The sequence below is a fragment of the Diabrotica undecimpunctata genome, chromosome 9 (genome assembly GCF_040954645.1).
Source record: "Diabrotica undecimpunctata isolate CICGRU chromosome 9, icDiaUnde3, whole genome shotgun sequence".
In the NCBI taxonomy this organism is placed as follows: Eukaryota; Metazoa; Arthropoda; class Insecta; order Coleoptera; family Chrysomelidae; genus Diabrotica; species Diabrotica undecimpunctata.
This window is the reverse complement of record NC_092811.1, coordinates 30,949,985-30,975,073: the sequence shown is the minus strand read 5'-3', so window position 1 is coordinate 30,975,073 and position 25,089 is coordinate 30,949,985. Positions and strand designations below refer to the sequence as shown.

Below are 25,089 nucleotides of genomic sequence, written 5' to 3'. Positions count from 1 at the left end.
CAAGGTGAAATTAGATCTAGGAGCGCTAGAGAGGCTTTTAGAAGGATGTCCAAGATGTTATTTAACAGAGACCTAAAATTGGCATTGAGGATCCGCCTACTTCGCTGCTACGAGTTCTCGGTCTTAATTTACGGTGTCGAGTCCTGGACTGTGAATAAAATCGATATAAATCGCCTTGAGGCTTTAGAAATGTGGTGCTATAGAAGAATTTTAAAAGTTTCCTGGGTGGAGATGATTCAAAACTCCACAATACTAAAACGTCTCAGCAAGACTACTAAGATCATAAAAAGCATCAAGCAGAGAAAGCTGGAGTATTTCAGACATGTAATGAGGGGTCCCAAATATAGGTTGCTACAAAAATATCATGCAAGGAAAAATAGCAGGCAAACGCAGTCCAGGACGAAGAAGAACCTCATGCTTGAAGAACTTGCGAGATTGGTATGGTGTTGATACAAGCATGCTATTTAGGGTGTCAGTGAATTAAATTAAGATAGCTATGGTGGTAGCTATGATAGCTATGATGGCTCTGAAGGGACATGGTACATGAAGAAGAAGAATGCTGCTAGATCTTGTTGAAGCTCTTGGTTCGTTTTTCTTGGTTCCAATTTGCTTTTTCGAAGTAAAACAATTTATTATCTTGCTTAAATAAAACAAATAATTTACATTTTAGTAAATGTAGAACAAGATTTTATTTTATATTAAATAAATAAAAAATCGGTTGCCTGTAAAGTCGGTTTTACGGGCGAAGATTTTACGTGACAACGTCTTTTCTCGGTAGAATATTTATTGATATGACTAAATCTACTGAATTACGATTGATTGCAGAGTGATTTAAACTAATAATTTACTTAACACTATCAACATTTGTCAATAGTATGACATAACCTATAAACTCAGTTTCTCAACTTTTGTGTCAATCTAACAATTAATCAATCAATCATAGTTTACGATAATGAAATATTAGTGTACAATTATTTACCTTTATTGTTGTAGTTGTTGTAAATGACGAATCTAAGCACTCCACATTTTCACTACAGACACAGCTGACGATACTTTAACCACACGTGTAAACTTGTATTATGACGCTTTCTCGGTTTTCCAACGCCAAGAACGTTCGAGAAAGACAGAAACACAAGCACGCACCGATTCAACGCGCCTAATTCTCTAGTGCTGCGCGCGCAGCGGACCGATCATGTTTGAGTGGGAGAGAGACGCAAGGCATTCGCCGGTCCGGCGGGCCTCTCTCTCGTTCGGTGACTCATCGTAACAGACGTGAGCGGGCGTTACACTTTTTCATGAGTGACTCCGAGCCACAACCTAATTTAAGACGTTGTCACGTCAAAAATCTTTTAATTGCTGGTGTTGTTTTTCTCTTTCTTGACATGTAATATTGGCATAATTACTATAACCTTTTTGATCTATATCTTTACAAGACAGCACTCTAATATGGGCTTTTTATAATTTCAGCATTTAATTTACTTTGTACCGTTTGACATAAAGATGATTTGCAAAGTTTAGAAAGTGAAACCGGTCGTTTTGGTAGTAAAATTATATTGATTGTGAGTAAGTCTAATTTTATTTCTTTTACGTATTCTTCTAATAATTTAATTTTATCTGACTCATTGCAAGATCACAAATGATTTTGCCAATATTGCTGAGTTGCGTTCCTGGGACGACTTTATTGTAAGATAGTTTATTCGATTACATGAAATCAACTTTAACTTAAGAATATGCGTCAGAAAAAATCATAGCATGTGATTCGTCTTTAAAAAGACAACCACAGGCTATGATGACAGTAAAATTCTCCTGTTAGTGATTCCATAGTAAATCATGAGGAAAAAACCATTAAAAAAACCTCATAATACTATCCCGACATGGTAAGTATTTGGTATTAGATTTAGTTTATTCTCAATAAACACCAAATTCTAATTTTATGTATGTTATTTAAAAAACATAAATGATGTATCCTCGATATGTTACTGACTTGCTAATAATGGTATTTTCCTTTTAATAACTTCCTCTTTTAATGTGGGTAACCAGATCCTACTGCATGCTGCCTTCAGATAAAATTAAATTATTAGAATTTTTCACCAAGTAACAAAAAACAAAATTTGTTTAATTTATTAATGTTTGTACTTTGAGAACGATTTCCGAAGTGGAAATTGTAACGTCAATAAACTTATTTTAACCTTTAATTGTGGCTTATTTCTATTAAAATAGTAAGTACTTTAAAAAACATAAATAATTGACCTAGGTAATTGCAAAAACCGCTTATTTTTGTTATATTTATAAATGTTAATAACTTTGTTTTTTGCATAATGACATGTAAGATAACTACTTAAGATAGTAACTTTTAATGAGTTTAATGAGTTTAAGTCACAATTCATTCTTTGAGGCTTCATGTTTACATGAAAAAACTTCAATATTTTATTAAATTTGTCATTAAACACAGTTTAACAAAGGGCTGAATTTTTAATGGAAGATCGTGTACAGATGCAATATTCGTTATAAAGCAAATTACTAAGAAAGCACTAGAGTATAATAGACCAGCATTTCTCTGTCTGGTTGCCCTAAAGAAAGCGTTTGACAGATTATCTTCTGTATAATAGAGAAGCTCCCCTAAATATTAGAAAAACTATCGAAAACATCTACCAAAACAACAAAATGGAAGTCAAAATAGATGGACAACTTACAGAACATATAAAAATAGGCAGCGGAATAAGACAAGGGGATTCATTGAGCCCCATCCTCTTCAATTTGATTATGGATGAAATCATCAAAAGCGTTAACAAAGGAAGAGGATACAGAATGTCTATATGATCAATAAAAACAGTGTTTATTTAGGCACCTTACAGCATTTTTACACTTTAATGGAATGTACTAGATACCAAAAGGAGTTCTAATTACTTAGAAGTGAATTATAAGGTAATACAAAATTTATTGAGCTGTTCAAAAATTTTAATTCAAAGACATTATTCGCAGTGCAAAAGTTTCTAGGGTCACGGTTTATGAGATTAATCTGTACTTTATAAGATTTTATCTGCTTGTTTGGATTGCATGTGCTTAGAGCGGTTTGGTGCGGTAGTACAGGACCACATTAATAGAACTTTTAAACAATTAATTTTTAATTTGTGTTTTTTTTCTTTAACTATTGTTACAGGTTCAGGAGTCAATAGCTTAAGCCCAGATGTACCTTAGCTACGGCTCTTGAACAATCAGTATACAAACACAGATATTGGCCGAATAGCCCTAGTACCTAAGGTCAAACAACTAAATGGAAGAAGAAGAAATAAATTATTTCCAAAAATAAATAAACCTACAATTTACTTTTCGTTTTTTAAATGTTTTCCATAAAAAAAGTAACAAATTATTATGGGTAGTCAATACATTTTTTACGCTGTCAACATTGAACAGTCGGATGGTTTTCAAATGGCAGAATAAAATCGCACAATAATCTGTACTTTCTCCAGTCGTCAGAGACGAAAATGTGAACATCTAAAAATCATGAATTTTGCTGAGAATGTCAATTTTTGGAGACCAAAGGATGCAAAAAGTTTGCTGCACTTAGCATAGAAAAAATATATCAAATAAGAAATGTATCTAAGATAATTTTCAATAAAAAATTTAAATTAGCGCTATTGCTGTAGAAAGAGTCGTTCTCTCAGAAACAATTCTTGAAGCAACCGACAATTTTGAATTTCAGTGACGCGCGTGATATAAATTTTTTAAAATAAAATTTATATTAAATGAACAGTAAAAATTAGATATTTTTTGATCAGAGTGTCCAATCGACTAAAATCAAAATGCCTTCGCAAAGTTCTTGTGTACGATCCGCATATTACCTTCCGATCTTCTTCTTTTTGGCCACTTCATCTGTTTTTCGATAAATAGGAACATGCTGAAGGATACAAGAGCTTCCTTTAACGATATTATTATGTGCCGTATGATCATATTTATAATTATCTAATATAAACGGTCTACCAATTTTCAAAACTTTGGACGTGCGCTGTATAGAATTGCCTTGTAAACAATGACGAAAATGTTTATTGGAATATGTAAATTATTTAAAAATTTTATTATAATAACAAGTATTGCAATAATAGAAATTTTAAATGGGTAAACTAATATTTTTTTTAACTGAAATATTTTATTATTATCAAGATATAGATATTTAATAATGTTTATCAAATTTAAATAGTACAATGGACTATAAAAATATGTTGCAAAATATCAACCAAATACCCAAATTGATGTATTCCAGTCTAAATAAATTGACACGCTTATTCGAAATTGAATTTTGATGATGAGTCTTTAAAGAAAATTTACAGGGTTGGCCAGTTAAATAAACGACCAAAAATTAAAAAATATGAAAGCTGCGGTAAAGCACGGCGGAGGTGGAGCGATGATGTAGAAGTTTAAGTCGTCTGTAGGAGTAGGTAACATGTATTTTATTGAAGGGGATATGAATCAATGCATGTATTTGGATATACTAAGGAAGCATCTCGCCCATAGTGCTTAAAAATTAGGTATCAATAACAATTACTGGTTTTCTCAGGGCAACGATTCAAAACACAGTCATATCGCTTTCGTACTTGGTTGCTTTATAATTGCCGAAATGTCATTGAAACACCAGCCCAGTCACCAGATTTAAATTGAATTTTATCACCGACGTTGTTCAATACTTACTCGGAAATGCTGTTCAGGGAAGCTATTGATGGTTTAAGAGAAGGTATAAAAATCAATGGTGAAATCATAAACAGTTTAAGATATGCGGACGATACGGTTTTGATTGCTGATAATGCGGAAGATCTGCAAACATTAATAGACCGTGTAGTGGAAGCCTGTGACAGATATAGATAGATAAGATCAAAATTCTGGTAATAAGTAAAATTGACGTAATACAGCACCAATTCACAGCTAATAATGAACCCTTGAAAATAATCGACAAAATTACATACCTTGGATGCAGCCTAAATAAGGAATGGGACCACTCACAGGAAATACGATGTCGTATAGAAAAGGCGAGTGCTGTCTTCAATCGCCTTAGGCTGGATGCAGCCTAAATAAGGAATGGGACCACTCACAGGAAATAAGATGTCGTATAGAAAAGGCGAGAGCTGTCTTCAATCGCCTCAGGAAGATTTTATGTAGTATGCACCTGAACATTGATATAAGAATACGAGTCTTGAGATGCTATGTATTTTCTACCCTTTTATATAGGGTCGAAGCCTGGACCTTGACGGATTGTTACAAACAACACCGTGATCCAACGTATGAATAAAGATCTGGAAATTATGCGTATCGTAAAAATCAGAAAGATGACATACTTAGGGCATGTGATGCGTAATGAGAAGTATCAACTAATTCAACTAATTTTACAAGGCAAGATAGAAGGCAAAAAATCTTAAGGGCGCAGAAGAACATCGTGGTTGAAGAACAGCAGACAGTGGGCAGGAATGACTACCATACGGCTATTTAGAGCAGCTGTCAACAAAGTTGTATGGACCAACGTGATTGCCAACATCCACAGAGGATAGGCACCAAAAAAAGAAGAAGAATGATTTTTTATTAAACTTTATAAAACTATAATAAATATTTAAATATTTTTTATTGTACACACCAGGATATGCAAAAAAATAGTGGGTCACGAAGGATAAGCACAAAAATATCCTGGCCACGTAAAAATTAGTTTGGGAAACGCTGTACCATAATATTGTATAAGTTTCTACTGTATTCACTCTGTGCGTAACCATGGTAGGGGTACCTTGAAACGATGCCAGCGTGCGTAGTGGCGAAATATGACAAAATTGGACCTTTGGATCTTTTTTGCACATGAATTTTATGAAAAATTGGTGAAAATACATGTTGCGTATTTAATTGTGCTAATAATAGCATAAATTGTGAGTGTAGTTTTATAGGTTTCCAAAGATTACATATAAATTAGAGAAAAGAAAAAGATGGATTCGTCCTATTAATATGAAAAAGTAAATATGGGCGTTTTCAATGGTAATTTGGCAATTTTAATACGTCTTTTTATCTGGCGATTTTGGTCACCTGTTTCATTGATGAAGGTTCCCAAGTATTTGTATTCGATTACTTACTTTTTCGAGTTGGGTACCGTTTATTGCGATACTAGTGCCATGTCTTGGATTCTTACTGAGGATCATATATTTGGTTTTTTTGACGTTCATCCTTATGCCGTAGTTATTACATATCTCATTCATACTTTCAACTAGATGTTGTAGATCTTCCGCTGTTTTTGCCATTATCACAGTATCGTCAGCATATCGAATGTTATTGATAACTTCTCCATTGACTATTATCCCTTCGTTTGCATGTGAGAGAGCTTCTTGGCATATTTGTTCGCTGTAGATATTAGACAAAAGTGGTGACAATATACAACCCTGTCGTACTCCTCTACGTATTTCTATTTCGTCCGATGTTTGGTCTTCTATTTTTATATTAGCTCGCTGATTCCAGTACAGATTTAATATTATTTGTATGCCTTTGGTGTCGATGTTCTTACCCTCCAGGATTTCTTTGAGTATATTGTGGCGTACTTTGTCAAAGGCCTTTTCAAAGTCTATAAAGCAGGCGTGTACCTCTTGGTTAACATCTAGACATCTCTGTGTTAGAACGTTTAAGGCAAAGAGAGCTTCTCTTGTACCTAATCCTTTTCTGAATCTCATCTGTGTATCGTTAATATCGATATCTAACTTTTGATAGATTCGGTTGTGGATGACTCTAAGAAATATTTTAAGCAGATGATTCATCAAGGAGATTGTTCGATGATCAGAACATTGCGTTGCCTTAGTTTTCTTCGGTATGGTGACAAACGTAGACAGCAACCATTCTTGAGGTAATATACCAGTACTGTATATTGTATTGAATAGATGTAATATTATGGTTACGGATTTATCATTCAAAAGCTTCAACAGTTCTGTAGGAATTTCATCAGGTCCATTTGCTTTTCCATTTTTAGCGTTTCTTATTGCGTATTCTACTTCGTTTTTCAATATGTCTGGCCCAGTTGCATTGATTATCTGAGTTAAGTTGTTTCTATCGTCTTCAAATAATTCATTCAGGTATGCTGTCCATCTTTTTATTTTATTCTTTAGATCTACAATAAGATAAGATTTCCATCTTTGTCTTTAAGTTTAGATTTGTCTATTTCTCTCAGATTTGTGTAAAAATTATCAGCTTGTCAAATATATGGAAATATTTTATCTAAAAGTAAGAGTTTAAAAGTTATTTTAATTTATGTAACAATAAAACCCTGAAAACTTTGTTTTCAAAACTTCCACAAAATTTATTATAAAATCTGATCACTACAGCTGTTTCGGCTGATTGCCTTTCTCAAGTGATCTATTTTTGGTATGCGTTTACACTTTATAGTTTTTAACGGAATATGTTGAGGACGGGAGGACTGTTTGTCTCAAGTTGGTCATTCAGAATTATGTCTGTGTTTTTTAAATTGTTAATTTTCATAGATTCTAACAAATATAGCTTAAGGCCTTTTATTTTGAATGTGAAGAATTTGAAATTCGTCATTAAAAGAATGATTATGATCTAGAAGATGAAGTGCGTATGTAGAATCTGTTTTTCTATTATTGAAAGCCCTTTTATGTTCTGCTATTCGTTTGTTAAAATTTCCACCAGTTTGACCGATGTAAGTTTTTGGGCAGTCGCCACATTTATGTTTGTATACACCACTGTGTAAGTGCTTTTTATTTTGGCTCTTGTTGTTTTTAATATATTTGCCTAAGTTGTTGTTTATTCTGAAAACTGGTGTTATTCAAGCTGGTAGTTTTGAAAACAAAGTTTTCAGTGTTTTATTATTACATAAAATGAATTTCCATCAAGTAACGGTCGAATCCATCATTAATCAGTTATTTTAATTGTTAGTAGGTTAAAATTACAGTAACTCTACAAAACAGCTTTTGGTTATAAAAATTATTTTTTTAACTTTTTTGATGTTTATTAAAAGGAAAATGTGGGCCTGCGTAGCGCAAGCGGTAGGATGCTTGCCTCGTAAGCTGGTGGTCCGGGGTTCGAATCCCACCGCCGGCAAGAACATCTAGACATTTTAAAAATGTCTATAGGCCCCAGGTCGACTCAGCCTGAATAAAAATGAGTACCTTGGGTAAAACCAGGGGTAATAATAGACGGTTGAAGCGTAGCACTGGCCATGTTACCTTCCTTGTATACCGTAGGCCCTAGATATAGCAGACTACCCTGCTATACTCCCAAAGCCGCGACAGCGGTATAAAACGGGAGACTATTACTATTATTAAAAGGAAAAGTCTTTAGAATTATTTATGTTTATTATTTTATGTCTTACTAAAACATGTAATTACAAAAAAAATACTTCTGTGATAAACAATTTGAATAATTTTTACACTAACGGATTAATCAAGATAAAATTTTATCGGTTTGTTAAATAAGACTCTCGTTTAAAAGTAATCAAAAAAGGTGTTAATTTATTTTTACAAAAGATATAGATAATTAACGATTTTGCCTTGTTTTGATATTTTTAAAACAAGTTAACTTGATAAATTTTAGAATATATGCCTTTTTAAAGGTTTTTCTATTTCTTAACCAATAAAATGTTTATATATAAGTATAAATAGATAGCTTTTTAATGGTAAGTAAAAATTTAAAAATAATGCATTGTTGTTCTAAATTGTTAATAATTAAAAAAGTTTCTGCAGAAAGGTTTGCTTAATATAAATATATTTTAATAAAAAAATGTCGTTAAATCCTAGATATAGAGATGTCCTGAGAACCCCCTTAAATTTTGCTTATTATATCCCTGGGGTATATTTGATCTAGTTAATTTATGTTACAGGTATTTGTTACAAGATATATATGATCATACTAAGGGAGAAGTAAAAATTCAAGAGTTCAAAAATGTGAATGGACTTTAAAATACTGTAAGTTTCTGTATAACCTATTCTAGTTGATGGATTTTGATCATTTTGTTTTTTTAATTCGTATGTACCTTATCTAAAAGCGTGAAAACATATCCTAGTGCTGATGCAGACTACGACCACAATTTACTTCGTGCCAACGTTAACATAAAATTGAGAAAATAACAGAAAAAAAAAGAAAAATTGAGACTAGATTTGTCAAAGATTGAGGGTGAAAAATGTCAACAACAAATAAATGAAGCAATTATACCAGCATTCATAGAAGCTTCAGAAAAAGATATTAACACTGCCTGGAAGGAAATGAAGGCGGGAGTACTTAACGTTGGCGAAACGTTTTTATTAGAAAAGAACCAAGTGCCAAAAAGACTGGATGACACCAAATATTATAAAGCACCTAGACGAAAATACAGAAATACAAATAAAAAAAAATATAAGCAAATAAAGAAACTAGTAGAAACGTAGGTCAAGGAAACTAAAGAATGCTCGATAGATGAAAGTTGCAAAGAAATAGAAGGATTTAATATAAACAGAACACACATAACCTATATAAGAAACTAAAAATTATCATAAATCAAAATACTCTGTTACGCAGACTACGCAATATTGATAACCCAAGATGAAGATGGTACGGTACGGATGCACATCAATTGAACTATTCAGAGCAGCAGCATCTAAGATCAGAATAGCCATGATGATTGCCAACCTCCGTCGCGGAGATGGCACGTGAAGAAGAAGAAGATGAACATAGCCTGCAAAGACTGGTCCACAGATTTAACATAAGAGCAAAAGAATTTAATATGACAATCTCATCTCAGAAAACTAAAACAATAGTAGTCAGCAAAAAACCAACCAGATGTAAAATAGAAATTGATGGCATCAGTATTGAACAAGTAATGGAAATAAAATAGACTGGCAGGATGTCTTAATAACATTATATGGCGAAACAGACACATTAACACTGAGATAAAATCAAGAATTTATATAGCCAGTGTACGATCAATAATGACATATGCCTCAGAAACAAGACCCGACACAGCCACAATGCAAAGCTACTGGAAACGGCAGAGATGAGAGTACTGAGAAGAATTACAGGAAATACGCTGAGTGATCGAAAGAGCAGTGAAGACATTAGAAGAAAATGTAACGTACAGTGTATAAATGAATGGACTCAAAATACAAAAAAGAATGGAATAGCCACATAAGCAGAATGGGGGAGACTTGTGTGGCTAAAAGCAAGAGATAAGTCACCAATCGGCAGAAGTATCAGACGACCGCAGAAAAGATGGAGTGACAACCTTCCAACGAGGTATAAATCCGCCAATGAACAAGCAGAATTGCTTATAAAGAGGAAGAAGAAGCAGAAGATAAACGTATGGCAGGCAAGAAGTGATATTAGGGCTTCATGTCAAGACATAAAGAAATATCGTTACGACAGCCGGAGAAAACATCAACGGCAAGGGCTGCAGGATTTAGCAAAGCACGAGTTGATAAATTCTATTAACTTTTACAAAGAATTTGTAAAGAGGAAAAATTGACCGCCACAAGCCTATTTAACGTCGATGAGACAGGCAACCGTACAACGACAATGTCAGAAAATATTAGCCAAAGGGAAAACATCAAATTGGAAGCATTTCTAGTGGAAAAAGGGGGTAAATATTATTGTGGTTTATTGTGCTACTGCACACAGTTTGTACTATCCATGATAATTTTTAACGGGAAACGTTTTCAATAGGAACTTTCATCCGGTGCTCCGTCTGGCAGCATTGCCACTATTAGCGATACTGGATATATCAGTAGCTCTCTTTTTGTGACATGACTTAATCATTTCATTAAAACAGTTAAGCCAAGCAATGAGGCCCCTGTTTTGTTATTGTTAAACGGCCACAGCACCCACAGTAAAAACCTAAAAGCTCTACAAATTGCCAGCGATAATGGAATTAGGTTTTTGCTGTAACCAAGTCACACCACACACGGACTTCAACCGTTGAATGTTGGATTCTTCCAAATCCTTTTAAAATAATTATAGACAATGCATTCAAAAATGGTTGCGGAATAATGTGGGTCAAACGTATCAATGTTTCACGTTTCCGGGATAATTAGAGAGGCTATAGGCTTGCTGCAACAGTGAGAAATTCACATAATGCTTTTCGTGTTAGTAGCATTTGGCCTTTAGATGAAAATGTTTTTAATGAAACTGATTTTGCAGCTTTAATGATGTTTGACAGTGCATCAAACTCTACTCTAACCATGAATCCCAATAGGAAGCATCCTCTCCTGAAGAAGATAATATTACATTGGCAGAACGAACGAAGAGAGCAGCATCAACTTCTCTAAATGAAAGTTTGCCGCACCCAGGACGCAGTTGAATTAACTAGTTTCCGGTACAAAAACAAACTTGAAGCACGAGCTGAGGCATCTAAAGTAAATCGGTTAAAACTACTTTAAAATTAAATAAAATCCACAAGGAAAATAATTCCTGTAGCTGGCTGTATACCACGTATAACAAAAGAGGTTATTCTTTGTATGTGGGTATATTTTATTTTATAAAAACCCTTAAAAGGGCAACATTACAAGCACGAACGTTTTCGGAACAACTGTTCCATCATCAGGTTTAAAATGCAGGTTAACATGCCTGAGCCACCAAAATATTTGGGTAAAAACCCTTTAAATGAAAAATGTTACCAAAGATTGTACATGATGTTTATAATATTATGTGATGTTTAATATTTTAATTAGATTTTACTTCAGGTAACATACACCCATGCTTAAGTGAGTTCCAGTGTCCGGAGAGTAAACCTCTTCAAACGGACTACGGTTGCCAACCGTAGTCCGTTTGAAGAGGTTTACTCTCCGGACACTGGAACTCACTTAAGCATGGGTGTATGTTACCTGAAGTAAAATCTAATTAAAATATTAACATCACATAATATTATAAACATCATGTACAATCTTGGTAACATTTTTCAATTTAAAGGGTTTTTACCCAAATATTTGGTGGCTCAGGCATGTTAACCTGCATTTTAAACCTGATGATGAAACAGTTGTTCCGAAAACGTTCGTGCTTGTAATGTTGCCCTTTTAAGGGTTTTTATAAAATAAAATATACCCACATACAAAGAATAACCTCTTTTACTTTAAAATTGTTAAAAATTGGTTGTAAAAAAGGTGTAGCTAAATCTGGCAGCTGTATTGTGAAATATGCGAGTCTAAATCAGTCAAAGAAATTATCAATGTCTTAAATGTAAAATTTGGTTTCAAGCAAAATGTGTCAATGTATCGCTAAAAATTAAGATATTTGATTGTTGGAGTTAAAAAACTGAAGATTGAGATTCATATTATTACATGACAATATAGATTTTTTACATTTATATTAAGTTTATCAGTTACAAAACGTTAATATTAGTTTATGTTATGTTAATATATTTATTATGTTAATATTTTATTATATTTTTTAACACGTTCTTTATGTTTAAATATAGGTTTTAACATTGGTCCAATTTAGGGCACTAATGGTCAAATTAGGCGTTGATACGGCTGATGCCAAACATTGGAGGCCCAGGTAGCACAAAAAGAAAGGTGCTAAATGGAGTTTTTCAGTCGATGGTAACCTACGCTGCCCCCGTGTGGTGTAGTGTACTGAATACTGCGAAATACGCTAAGCTGATGGAGACATCGCAAAGGCGAATGCTCCTCAGGGTATTTAGCGCATATAGGACGGTTTCAAATGAGGCTCTATATGTCATTGGAGCGGTGATACCAATCGTTTTGTTGTGCAAAGAGCGAGCGAGGGTGTATGCGAGGAGGATGGATGGAAATATAGATGAGAATGAAAGAGAAAGAACGATAGTAGAGTGGCAGAGAGAATGGGCGAATTATAGCCGAAAGGCAAGGTGGACGAAGGAGCTTATTCCCGATCTAAGGCCGTGGTGGGAATGTAAGTTCAGGAAACTAGACTACTTCCTGACGCAGTGTCTAAGCAGACATGGTAGTTTTGGTACCTTCACAAATAGAATAATCAAATCTACCTCGGCAGACTGTACTGTTTGTGGTACAATGCCGACGCTCCCGCCCACATTTTTAACTGCCAGAGATGGGCAAATGAGAGGGGAGATTTCGAAAGGCGAATGGGTTTCGGGTTGGATAAAATAAATATACCCTTTACCGACGGCAGACATCCTAGCCAGTAATAAAGAGAAATATCAAGAGGAATTAGCACGGAAACTAGTAGCAAATACCTTTGAGCACAAGAATATAGATGAACTAGCTGAGAAAATAACTAAAGACATACAAACAGTCACTAAGAAACTTTGTTGCAGAATAAGAAAACAAAAAGAAGCTAAACTAAAACCCGAGACTCTAGAACAGATAGAGAAAAGAAGAAGAACGAACATAGATAACCCGGACTATAAAGCGCTCAACAGAAGTGTTAAGAAAAATATTCGAAAAGACCTCAGAGCTTATAGAACACACCAGATTCTTGAAACCATAGAGAACAATAAGAACATGAAAGTACTAAAAACATGTAAATCCGCTGGCAGGAATAAAATCATAAAGATAAAAGACGATTGTGGAACATTGTGCTCGCATAAGGAAGAGATCGTTAGAGAAATCCGAAAATTTTACGAGAAGCTGTATACTTCTACTATTCCGAACCCCGGTATACCAACAAAACATATCTTAAATGTGGGCTCAGAGGATCTCCCTGAAATAATAACATCAGAAATTAGAGTGTGATGGGTAGCTCTTTCGGGGCGACAGACTCAGTAAAACACAGGTTTGAAATAAAAATAAATCTATTAAGTATATATATACAATAAATAAAAACTAAAAAAAAAGGAATTCTACGTTGTGTACTTATAAAACAAAAATAAAATGAATTCTACGTTTCCGTCTGGGTCCCGCGATGAATGAGTATTCCCCGGCAAACGTCTATAAAAGAAAAGAAACTAATTAGTACTACTAATATACTCGCTTTCGCTTCAATTCAGAGAAAGCTCCGTATATGCTCGCAAACAAAATATTTAGCTGTGCAGACCCACGGCAATGTTCAATACACAATGCCGACGGGTTCCGCTTGGCTAAGGACAGAGTATGACCTCAATACGGAAATCTCTGTCCCGGTTGGTTCTGTGCAGATCCACGGTAATGCTCAATACGCAATACCGATGGGTTCCGCTTGGTTAGGGACAGAGTATGATCCTCAATACGGAACTATCTCTGTCCAGAATGTCTCGCTGGTTCAGTACACCGGCGAGTCAGGGAGCCTAGAGCGCTAGCTGCAAGACTGTCTAATTTCGCTATTCACACGCCTTAAATAGCCGTTCTGAATCTCCCTTCGCCGTCACGTTGTAGAAGTGGATGCGCAAATATTGACACTCCCACGGTTCGAACTGTTAAACGATCAGAGCAGATCGTTACAAGAGCCGCCCTAAAACAAATGAAAAATGGGAAAACACCAGGAGAAGATAAAATTACTTCAGAGATGCTAAAAATGGGAGGCACTGCATTAGAAGAGGCAATGAGAGCATTACTGAATAAATGCCTATTGGAAGGATAAATACCAAAAGCATGGAAAAATGCGGAAGTCATTCTACTCCATAAAAAAGGAGACGCCGCAAATATAGAAAACTACCGACCAATAACCTTGTTGTCACACCTTTACAAACTACTAACCCGAATAATAACAAATAGATTGACAGCTAAGCTAGATGCATACCAACCGGTGGAGCAAGCAGGCTTTCGTAAGGGTTTTAGCACTATCGATCACTTGCAAACAATCCGGACAGTTATTGAAAAAACAATAGAGTACAACATACCACTACATCTGGCATTTGTCGACTATCACAAAGCATTCGACAGTATCGAGAAATTGGCTTTCTTAACAGCACTGGACGACGCCAGAGTAGATTCAAGATATGCTGCCCTCCTTAAGAATATATACGATAATGCTACTTTTTACGTAAAAATAGATGATGATCTGGAAACTATGAAAATAGACCTTGGCAAAGGCGTGAGACAGGGTGACACCATCTCACCCAAGTTATTTACTTTGGCATTAGAAAATGTCTTCAAAAAACTAAATTGGGTCGAAAAGGGATTAAAAATAGATGGAGTATATCTTAACCATTTGCGTTTCGCAGACGACATAGTACTAATAAGCACAGATATCCATGAACTAAAATCAATGCTACAAGATTTAAATCACAAATCGAATCAAATAGGATTAAAAATGAATTTTGACAAAACAAAGATATTAAGCAACAGCCTAGAAAACATCACGATAGATAACATCAATGTAGAAAAGGTAGAACAATATATATATATCTAGGACATGCAATTAAAAACGAAAAGGAAAATCAAACCCTAGAAATTAAAAAAAGGACACAATTATCATGGGCTGCTTTTGGGAAGTTGAGCTTCATTTTAAAAGACAGAAAAATCCCAATACACTTAAAACGAAAAACCTATGACACTTGTATACTACCAGTTGCAACTTATGGATTGGAAACTATGGCAATAACAAGAAAAATGGCAGAACAATTAAGAGTAACTCAACGGGCCATGGAGAGGGCCATGTTAAATATAAGCCTCAGAGACAAAATTCCTAACACCGAAATACGTCGAAGAACTAAAGTAACCGACATCATGGAAAAAATAGCGACATTGAAATGGCAATGGGTAGCACATGTAGCAAGACAAGACACCAACAGATGGTCTCATAAAGTGACATTCTGGAGACCTCGAGAAACAAAAAGAAGCGTGGGAAGACCCAAAAAGAGATGGATAGACGATATAACAGCTGTAGCTAGAAAGCAGTGGATGAGAATTGCAAAAGATAGGGAAGCGTGGAAACAATTGGAGGAGGCCTATGTCCAACAATGGATGAATGAAGGCTGAAGAAGAAGAAGAAGAAGAAAATAAATATGGTAAACATAATATTGAGAGGAGAGAAAGAATGGAGAAAAGTACAGTCTGATTTCTGGGGTAATGAATAAAAAGGAGCAGAGGGACAGAGGAGAAAATTAAACCAGGGATCTGAAATTTATGGTTAATATTATTTATTAGTTTATTATTAGTTAACGTCTGAAATATTTTCTGATTTTCGGTAATAGGTATGGTTATATAAGTTTTTAGTTTTTTATTTAAGTTGTTTATTGAGTGGCAAGACCACCTCTCTGGAACGGTGGTTGGTTAAGGTTTTAGCGAAACGCGGTTAATCCGGCACTACCCTGGGGTCTTCTGGTCTAGTATCCTACTCGGTCGAAAGATGCCAGGGTGTCTTGCTCCGTGACGCAGATGTCCAAAAAAGATTTCCCCACCATTGCCTGCCAGAATTTAATGAATACCTTCTTAGCTCTTACTGGAATCTGCCAATACGGCAAAAAAAAATGGTGCAATTAAAGATGCCAGTATCCCAAATTGGACTTTTGTTTATATTTTTTTCATTTGAAAAATAAAATAATATAAACTACCATGTATCTATTATTTGTGTTGTTTTTTGGAATATAAACAGTATTTAGTAAATGATTTTCATGAAAAAATTTTGAAATATTTATTAACATGTGTAATACAATAGATATTTGAAAAATGGTCCAAATTAGGAAACCTTGTCCTATACATTAAAAAGACTTCAAAGATAAAAGAATCCAACTATTTACAATGCGTGTCAAAGTTAAATTCAATCTTCTACAATTCTCTACTTCATGGAATGGCTATTTCGGAAATGAAATAGACAAAGATGAAAAAGACTTCAAGTTGAAAAAATGAAATGCAAAATTAAAATTTGATAGTTAAAAAAAACACTCATCACAAGAATGAAATTAGGAATAATTACAGAAGAGAATTAAATAAAAAAATATGGGAACAATATATTATGCAACTATTAGATGGCGAGAGAAAACAAACAATTTATGAGTAAAGGAAAACAGTATCCAAATTTTACCTTCAGAAGTAAGGCATGAGATACAGAACGCAAAGTGGAAAAATTACAGAAGAGAATAAAATAAAAGAAGTATGGGAACAATATATTTTGCAACTATTTGATGACGAGAGAAAATAAACAATATTTGAGTAAAGGAAAACAATACCCAAATTTTCCCCCAGAAGTAAGGCATGTCATACAGAATGCAAAGTGGAAAAATTTATGAAGAGAGTAAAATAAAAGAAGTATGGGAACAATATATTTTGCAACTGTTCGAGGACGAGAGAAAGTAGACAATATATGAGTAAAGGAAAACAATACCCAAATTTTACCCCCAGAAGTAGAGCATGCCGAACAGAATGCAAAACCATTAAAAACAACCTACAAGACCTACAGAACAACCTTGAAATCCTAGAAGAAGAACTGTCAAACATAAATATGAAAATAAATACAGAGAAAACAAAAACAATGATAATTTCAAATAAGAGAAAGACACACGCAATACAATTAAACGGAAAACAACTAGAACAAGTGGAACATTTTAAATACCTAGGAGCAATAATTGAATCAAACTGTAAAAAAGACATGGAAATAAATGAGAGAATGGGACGAACAGGAAGCTTATTTAACACTATGAAAACAACATTTTTGGGGAAAAAAGAAATACCGGAGAAGGTAAAAACGGCAGTCGTTAAATCAGTAATTAGACCTACAATCATCTATAATAGCGAGTCATGGACATTGACTGGGAGACAAAAATCTCGAGTCAATGCTATGGAAATGAGGTTCCTGAGGAAAATAGCAAACAGAAAGAGGACAGACAAAATACGAAACGAAACAATCAGACAAAACCTAAAACTAGAACCAATAAACGAAAAAATAGTAGAGGGACAACTAAGATGGTTCGGGCACGTGTGTAGAATGTCGAATGAAAGATTAACAAAACGAGTGTTTGAAACGAGAATGCAAGGGAAAAACAAACGAGGAAGACCAAGAGTTAGGTGGGTAGACGAAATCAGAAAAGAAGTTGAGAAGAAAGGATTGACATGGGAAAGTGCACGAAATCTAACAAAAGACCGGATAGCATGGAGACAACAGTGCAAATCTTAACCCCACCAGCCTTACACCTAACGGTAGAAAGGCTTAGGACTAAGTAAGTAAGTAAGTAAAAACAACTGCTCCAGATAAAATTCCAATTGAGTTGTTAAAAGCTTTAGATGATTGTAACATAGAAAGACTCACCCGAATTCTCCACCACGTATATGAAGAAAACAATATCCTGGAGGAACAGCTTTAATCAATATTTATACCTTTACCAAAAAATAACAATCCCATAACATGCAATGACTATAGATAATACACCTTACAGAATATACAAGAAATGTGTGGACCAGATAGATGGGTGAGTCTAGGGAAGATGGAAGAGCAACAAATTTTACTAGATGCGGTTAATATCAAATGCATTGAATCGGGACTTATTAAGACCAACTTTATAATAATACCGAAGGGCTTTACAAATATTGAGTAAAATTTACCCTATATGAACAGCAAATAAAGAGAATAGAAAAATATAATTATCTATCAGCCTACATAAGCCTAGTTAAGAAGATCAAAGCATTTGAACTTTGTATATATCGGAGGACGACCAAAGACACCAACGAGAAAGTGCTGAGAAGGATTGGTCGTGATCAAAAATTGTTAAGAACAAAAAAGACGCAAGACCGCATAATTAGAAATACAGTCTGTTGCAGATCATTATACAGGGTTAAATAAATGAGAAAAAGTGAATTAATAGAAAGAAAAATTCACGGCTGCGAAATATTCAGGACTGGACAATTATGGATGTAGAAAGAATTTATCCACGCTGCTTAGTAGAAAGAAACTTTTATAAATGTGGAGGCCAACCTTCGTTAATGAGAAATTTATAAAACGAAGAAAAAGAATTAAAATTTAGAAAACTCAAGGAAAATTTCTTAAGCCAATACCCGAATTATACAATTTTATATTTTAATTTTACACAAAATAAAAAAGAAAAACTACTCACAACATGTGTTAATATCACAGTCGAATCCGCTTGTTTAATATTCTGTTGATCACCATTAAGCCTATAGCTGTTAACAATGTACAAACTTGTTAAAATAATCGCGACTTTAACAATTATCATTTTAACGTATAATGGATTTTTACACGGGTAACGGATAAACTTTACGCGCTGTTTTTTCTATTATATATCTTAAAGAAACTTTTATTTTAATGAGAAAACTAGGCCAGGCGTTGAACTTTTAATGAGCCACCATTCTCAGATTTTGGGTTTTTCTTAATGAAATGAAATGTGTTAATGGTCATTAAGGAGAACTTTTGTATGTAGTTATTTATATTTATTTTATCATGAAGAATAAAATTTTATTATCAAAAAAAATATTTCTGATATCTACTATAAAAATTAATAAATGATAAGGAAAAAATTACAATAAATATCTGATTTGGAAATTAAAACTACTTCCAAATCAATCAGTGATATTAGGTAACTATACAAACGTAAGTAAGTAGTAAATGAAAGGCTTAGTAATGGGTTACCCACTGACTACTGTGCTCTCAGAAATAGTCACAAATGTTTAGTAAATTTATGTAATACATTTTATTTTATTGTATTTATATATATATATATATATATATATATATATATATATATATATATATATATATATATATACACTTTAAAATAAACCTTAATGTTTTTTACTTAAGTTTTTATATAACTTTTTTATATACACGTATGTTTATCACATGTTCTTTTGCTGTGCTAATTTTGTTAAATTGCAAACTATACCTAGTTTCAATTAATTGTTTTATACAACTTTAACTCTAAATGTCCAGTTTCGTAAGCTTTTTCATATTTTTAACATCATTGACTGCTACCTGTCTTTGTAAGGTAACACACTTTTTTTGTAACTTCTCTATGGATGTTTGGTTTCATATTGTTCTTTTTAGATGAACTGATGATGCTTTCTGAGCAGAAAGCGAAACGTCTTCAATAAATAGATGAAGTAGCCACCTTCTTTGTCTTTTATTTCTCCACTTTGACCGAAAAACCCAGCACTCTTCGAGTCTACCTTAGTTTATTTTGGATTGACGGTCATACTCCTTTTCTCGATGTTTTCTGTTACAGAGGCTTTTTATGCCACCACCAGGCGCATCCATGGAGAACCAGTAGTGAAGAAGCTAAAGAGATGGACGAACCTAACAGAGAAACTAGCAACAGCAGAAGCTAGAAGAACTTTTCTTTTGGAGTGTAGGAGAACTAAGAAGATCCCGAGATTTATCATAGACACCACTTCCAACATACTCGCATCAACATCAGGTTCCACCAATGACACTCTTTACCGCAGAAGCCAAGCATTAAACAGACAGGTGAGGGCACGATTACTTAATTTCCATATTTCTAAGGTTCACACTGATATTAAATTTATTATTTCTCAAATCAATAATGTCACTTCTTTTCTTGATAATCACCTTCCAGACAATTTGTTGGACACTTTTGAGTCATCTTTACATAAGAAATTTAATTTTGTATATCATAAATCCATGGCACATCTTCGTAAGAAGCTTAATAACTTAGACACTCCCCAATTTAAAAAAATTCCATTTAATCCGAAGTGGATTAAAAATCTATCTAGTACTGAGGTTCCTCAGGACATTCTCAAGTTGTTATCCTTGGGCCCCAAATTTGGCTTACAGTCAACTTTCAGAGATTACTCTGTTAGTAGAATTTTAGCAGATGTGGAAAATATTTTGTCACATGCTGACAATTCTGACCTTTTATCTCTTAGGTCTTCTTCCAACAATATTCTGTTGAATTATTCTAATCGCCCCAGACAACCCATATCGGAGTTAGATAAGATTTACAGGGAGACGGTATCGTTTTTAAAAACTCACCCTAATCTTCTCGTTCTTACAAGTGATAAAGGGAATGCCACTGTCCTCATGGATAGAGATCAATATCTTAACCTCAGTCAAACGTTGTTAGATGATGATAGATACTATCAACCTCTTTCTACCAACCCTTGCTCTAAATTTACAAATAAAATAAATAAATTCATTACACACTTAAAAAATATAAAGATCATAGATCAACCACTTGCAAAATTTTTACATAATTATGATGGATATGCTCCCAGATTTTATTGTCTACCTAAAATACATAAGCCCACATTGAGCATGAGGCCAATTGTTTCCTCCATTAATTCACCAAACACTAATATTGCAAAATTTTTAACTGACATCTTATCTAAATCTTATAATTATAATAACAACTTTAATATTGTTGACTCTTTTCATTTTAGTGAATTTATTAATAATTTTGAACTTGCATAAAGCTACATTTTAGTGAGTTTTGATGTGGTATCTCTTTTCACTAATTTACCTCTAGCGTTATTACCTCCTTAAGAAATCACTGGAACTCCATCCAACCAAACTGTCCTGTATCCTGGGATGTATTTGCAGAACTTTTACAATTAATATTTGACACTAATTTTTTGGTCTTCAACGACAAATATTACCTTCAAATTTTTGGGACACCTATGGGTTCCTCAATCTCTCCCATCCTGGTTAATTATGTACTGGATGATTTAGTATCTGACCGTTTGGGTCTTTTAGATTTCCAAATCCCTTTTATTAAACGGTATGTTGATGACTTATTACTAGCCTTACCTCCAGACAAGATTCAGGCCACCTTGTCTTTATTCAATGAGTTTGATCCTCATTTGCAGTTCACTGTTGTACTAGAGGACTCTAACACAAATAGTATTCCTCCCTTCTTAGACATGCGTGTCATTAGAATGGGAGATAATACCCTAACTACAAGTTGGTACAGGAAACCAATGGCCTCTAATAGGTTTCTCAACTACCACTCTTGTCATCCCTTTAAATATAAATGAAATCTTATTAAAGCTTTAAGCTGCAGGCTAAATAGACTGACACATCCGATTAATCGAAGGGAATCCCTTCAATTACTTAAGAAAATTCTGATTGAGAATTCATATCCATCCTCCTTTATTAATAAATACCTTTTCGTTCAAAGCTATGGTTCTTCTTTAAATGACATACCCAATGGTGACCAACTTAGAATAATATCAAATAATTCAATTAACAACACTGTTCTGCCTAATATTGTACTTGAGAATCCAACTACCCATTACTCATCGTTACCTTATTTTCCTCAAGTTACTGAGAAACTCGTTAAACTATACAAACATAACAACGTACCGGTTAAAATTGCAATTAAGAATGCTAAGACTGTCAGGAATTTGTTTTTTAAAACTAAAACACCTCTGTCCCTTCTGGAACAAGTGAATGTAAATATCATATACCTTGTGCTGAGTGGGACTCATGTTACATCGGTCAGACAGGGAGATGGCACTGAGAGGGCGTCTTACGACACACCGCAGTGATATTAATTTATCTAAGCATACCTACTTGTGCTCTTGCCCAACATGCTATTAACACTAAGCACGAAGTAAACTTTAATGAAGTTAAAATTCTTGGCACTGAACGCAATCTCGTTAAAAGACAGTTTTTAGAAATGTGTGCAATATTAAAACATCCAAATACCCTTAATAAGAGAACTGACATTAGTAATTTGAGCCAAATTTATCATGCATTAATTTTGCAGAATTAGGCTTAATATGTTGTTTACTTAAAATTTGTCCCACAATGGGTTTTTTATCACATTTTCATATAATAAATTTAAATAAAAATAAAATAAAATAAATTATTCTTTCCTTAACTTAGATTTATCAACTTACATTTTATTAACTATTTGTTAATATCACTTTTACATAATTAAAGTAATTGTTCTTTTTGATTAACTTGTTTGATAAAATTTTAAACTGAAATTGATTCATAGAATCTTTTTCATTACAGTTCCAAATGTTTTGAACCTCGTACTGTGGAAGTTAAATTAATCTTCACCTGTTGGCTGGCTAACCAGTGACGTCATTAATATTATAATATATGATATTTTGGATTGACCTCGCATGCTTTGTTCTTTGTTGACAAATCAATCACTGTAGGGTAAATGGTGATCTTAACCACCTTTTCCTTTCATTGTTTGGCTTTTTAACGACAAGTTGTCAACCAAATTTATCACATTCTTTGAATATACCGCCCTATTATATAGAGGTTGGTAGTTTGTCTTGCTGTTTTTGTCATTTTGACCTCAAGGCCATATCTCTTCACGTTGTGTGCGTGGGTGTTAAACCTGTAAATTCATTTACCTGCGAGATTCAGTAAGCTTAAGACTGGTAACTTCATTTTATCTTTATTACTATATTAATCTTAAATAACTTAATAATGTTACCTAAAGTTAAAATTAAAATCGAATTGATTAAACTAAATTGTTGGAAGTGCATTCTCATGATCTTTCTAGTTCTTTACACTTTAAAATAAACCTTAATGTTTTTTACTTAAGTTTTTATATAACTTTTTTATATACATGTATGTTTATCACATGTTCTTTTGCTGTGATAATTGTGTTAAATTGCAGACTATACCTAGTTTCAATTAATTGTTTTATACAACTTTAACTCTAAATGCCCAATTTCGTAAGCTTTTTCATATTTTTAACATCATTGACTGCTACATGTCTTTGTAAGGTAACACACTTTTTTTGTAACTTCTCTATGGGTGTTTGGTTTCATATTGTTCTTTTTAGATGAACTGATGATGCTTTCTGAGCAGAAAGCGAAACGTCTTCAATAAATAGATGAAGTAGCCACCTTCTTTGTCTTTTATTTCTCCACTTTGACCGAAAAACCCACCACTCTTCGAGTGTACCTTAGTTTATATATATTGTTATGATTGTTTATTTTGAGTTCAAACTTAGTTTATTGAGCCAATAAAAAAAGAATTATAACTTATTTGTTATCAAAAGTAAAATAATCCTTATATTACCTGTGTTCGATGGATTCAAAAGATTTTCTAGTTGTCTTTTATCGGGAGGAGAAGAAAAGGATAATAATACAAATATTTTATATTACAAAGATTTACGTTTCTTTATTTTATATGAACGAATAAAACAATTATTAAATTCTGTCGTTATCTTATCAATCAGCATACAAGAAAATAAATCAAATTACTATGATAATAAGATTATAAAGCTACATACATTTATATTACGTGAAAAACCAATTTTACTTAAAATTTTCTTGAAAAAAGAAACCACAAAACTTTAAACTTTTGATTAGCCTAACAAAACCTCAGTTCTTATATTTGAATGCTAATGACCATGATGTCGAAACGATCCTTCACAGATATAAAATTCAATTGTACAAACACTTACAGTTTATTTTCTTCTTGAGTTGTATGTTGGAACATACCCAGAAAAGTCCAGTCTCCTCAAAGATGTGATCTCCCCTTTTTGGCACCTCGGCTCCTTCTTTACGTCTCTGCAAACCTCCTGCAGACTACACAAAAAACACCTGATTCACTTCTCCAAACTCCGCTACTTATTTATGACACCAGGACCTCCTTTTGTCAACTTGATGCCGTAAGAATACTTTCACATATACTTTATAAAATGCCCACGGTAGATACAAGGACCTCTTTTAATCTACTTGTTATCTCCTTCTTCAAACTATTCACTTCTTTTCGTTACGCCGGTATCCAAACTCACGAACCACACCCTATCTTGAGACACACGACTGTTTCCTTTCGATGACCAAAATATGACTGACCTCTCCTGTCTCATCATCGACTCCCAAATTCCCATTTAAAAACGACCGTCCAATCAAAAAGCTTAAATTGTGTTTACTATGATATTGGAAAAGCCTAATTTCGGTTTCAGAGAAAACTAAATAGCTTACTTTAAAATTGGTTTTTTTCAATACATCATTTATACATATTTCAAAAGATTAGAATATGGTCATTTAATACTCGACTCTACAAACAATGAAGAGATTAACTTACAGGTAAAATGTCTTCTAATTCTAAACAAAGGTTTTTTGATAATTTTGTTTGCAACGGAAACAGGTCGTTTGCCAAACAAATTTCTATTCTTATCTACACTAAATCTTATCTTAAATTAATATATACATTTTTGTTTATAATGATTTCTTGAAATTTTATTTCGATGGATATTTTTATTTATTTTTCTTTGTTTGGGAAAGAAGAAACATAACAATATATAGATATATATATATATATATATATATATATATATATATATATATATATATATAT

The 25,089-nt window shown here is 33.5% G+C and overlaps 1 protein-coding gene across 1 annotated transcript in view; it reads right to left on the bottom strand.

Moving 5' to 3' along the window:
* LOC140450506 (venom acid phosphatase Acph-1-like) overlaps nucleotides 1-19,150 on the bottom strand; it is a 38,539-nt gene extending 19,389 nt beyond the window's left edge. The window contains 1 exon segment of the mRNA XM_072544161.1: nucleotides 18,896-19,150. Coding sequence (XP_072400262.1) covers nucleotides 18,896-19,015 — 120 coding nt within the window. The 5' untranslated portion in view covers nucleotides 19,016-19,150.
* Nucleotides 19,151-25,089: the final 5,939 nt, after the last annotated feature.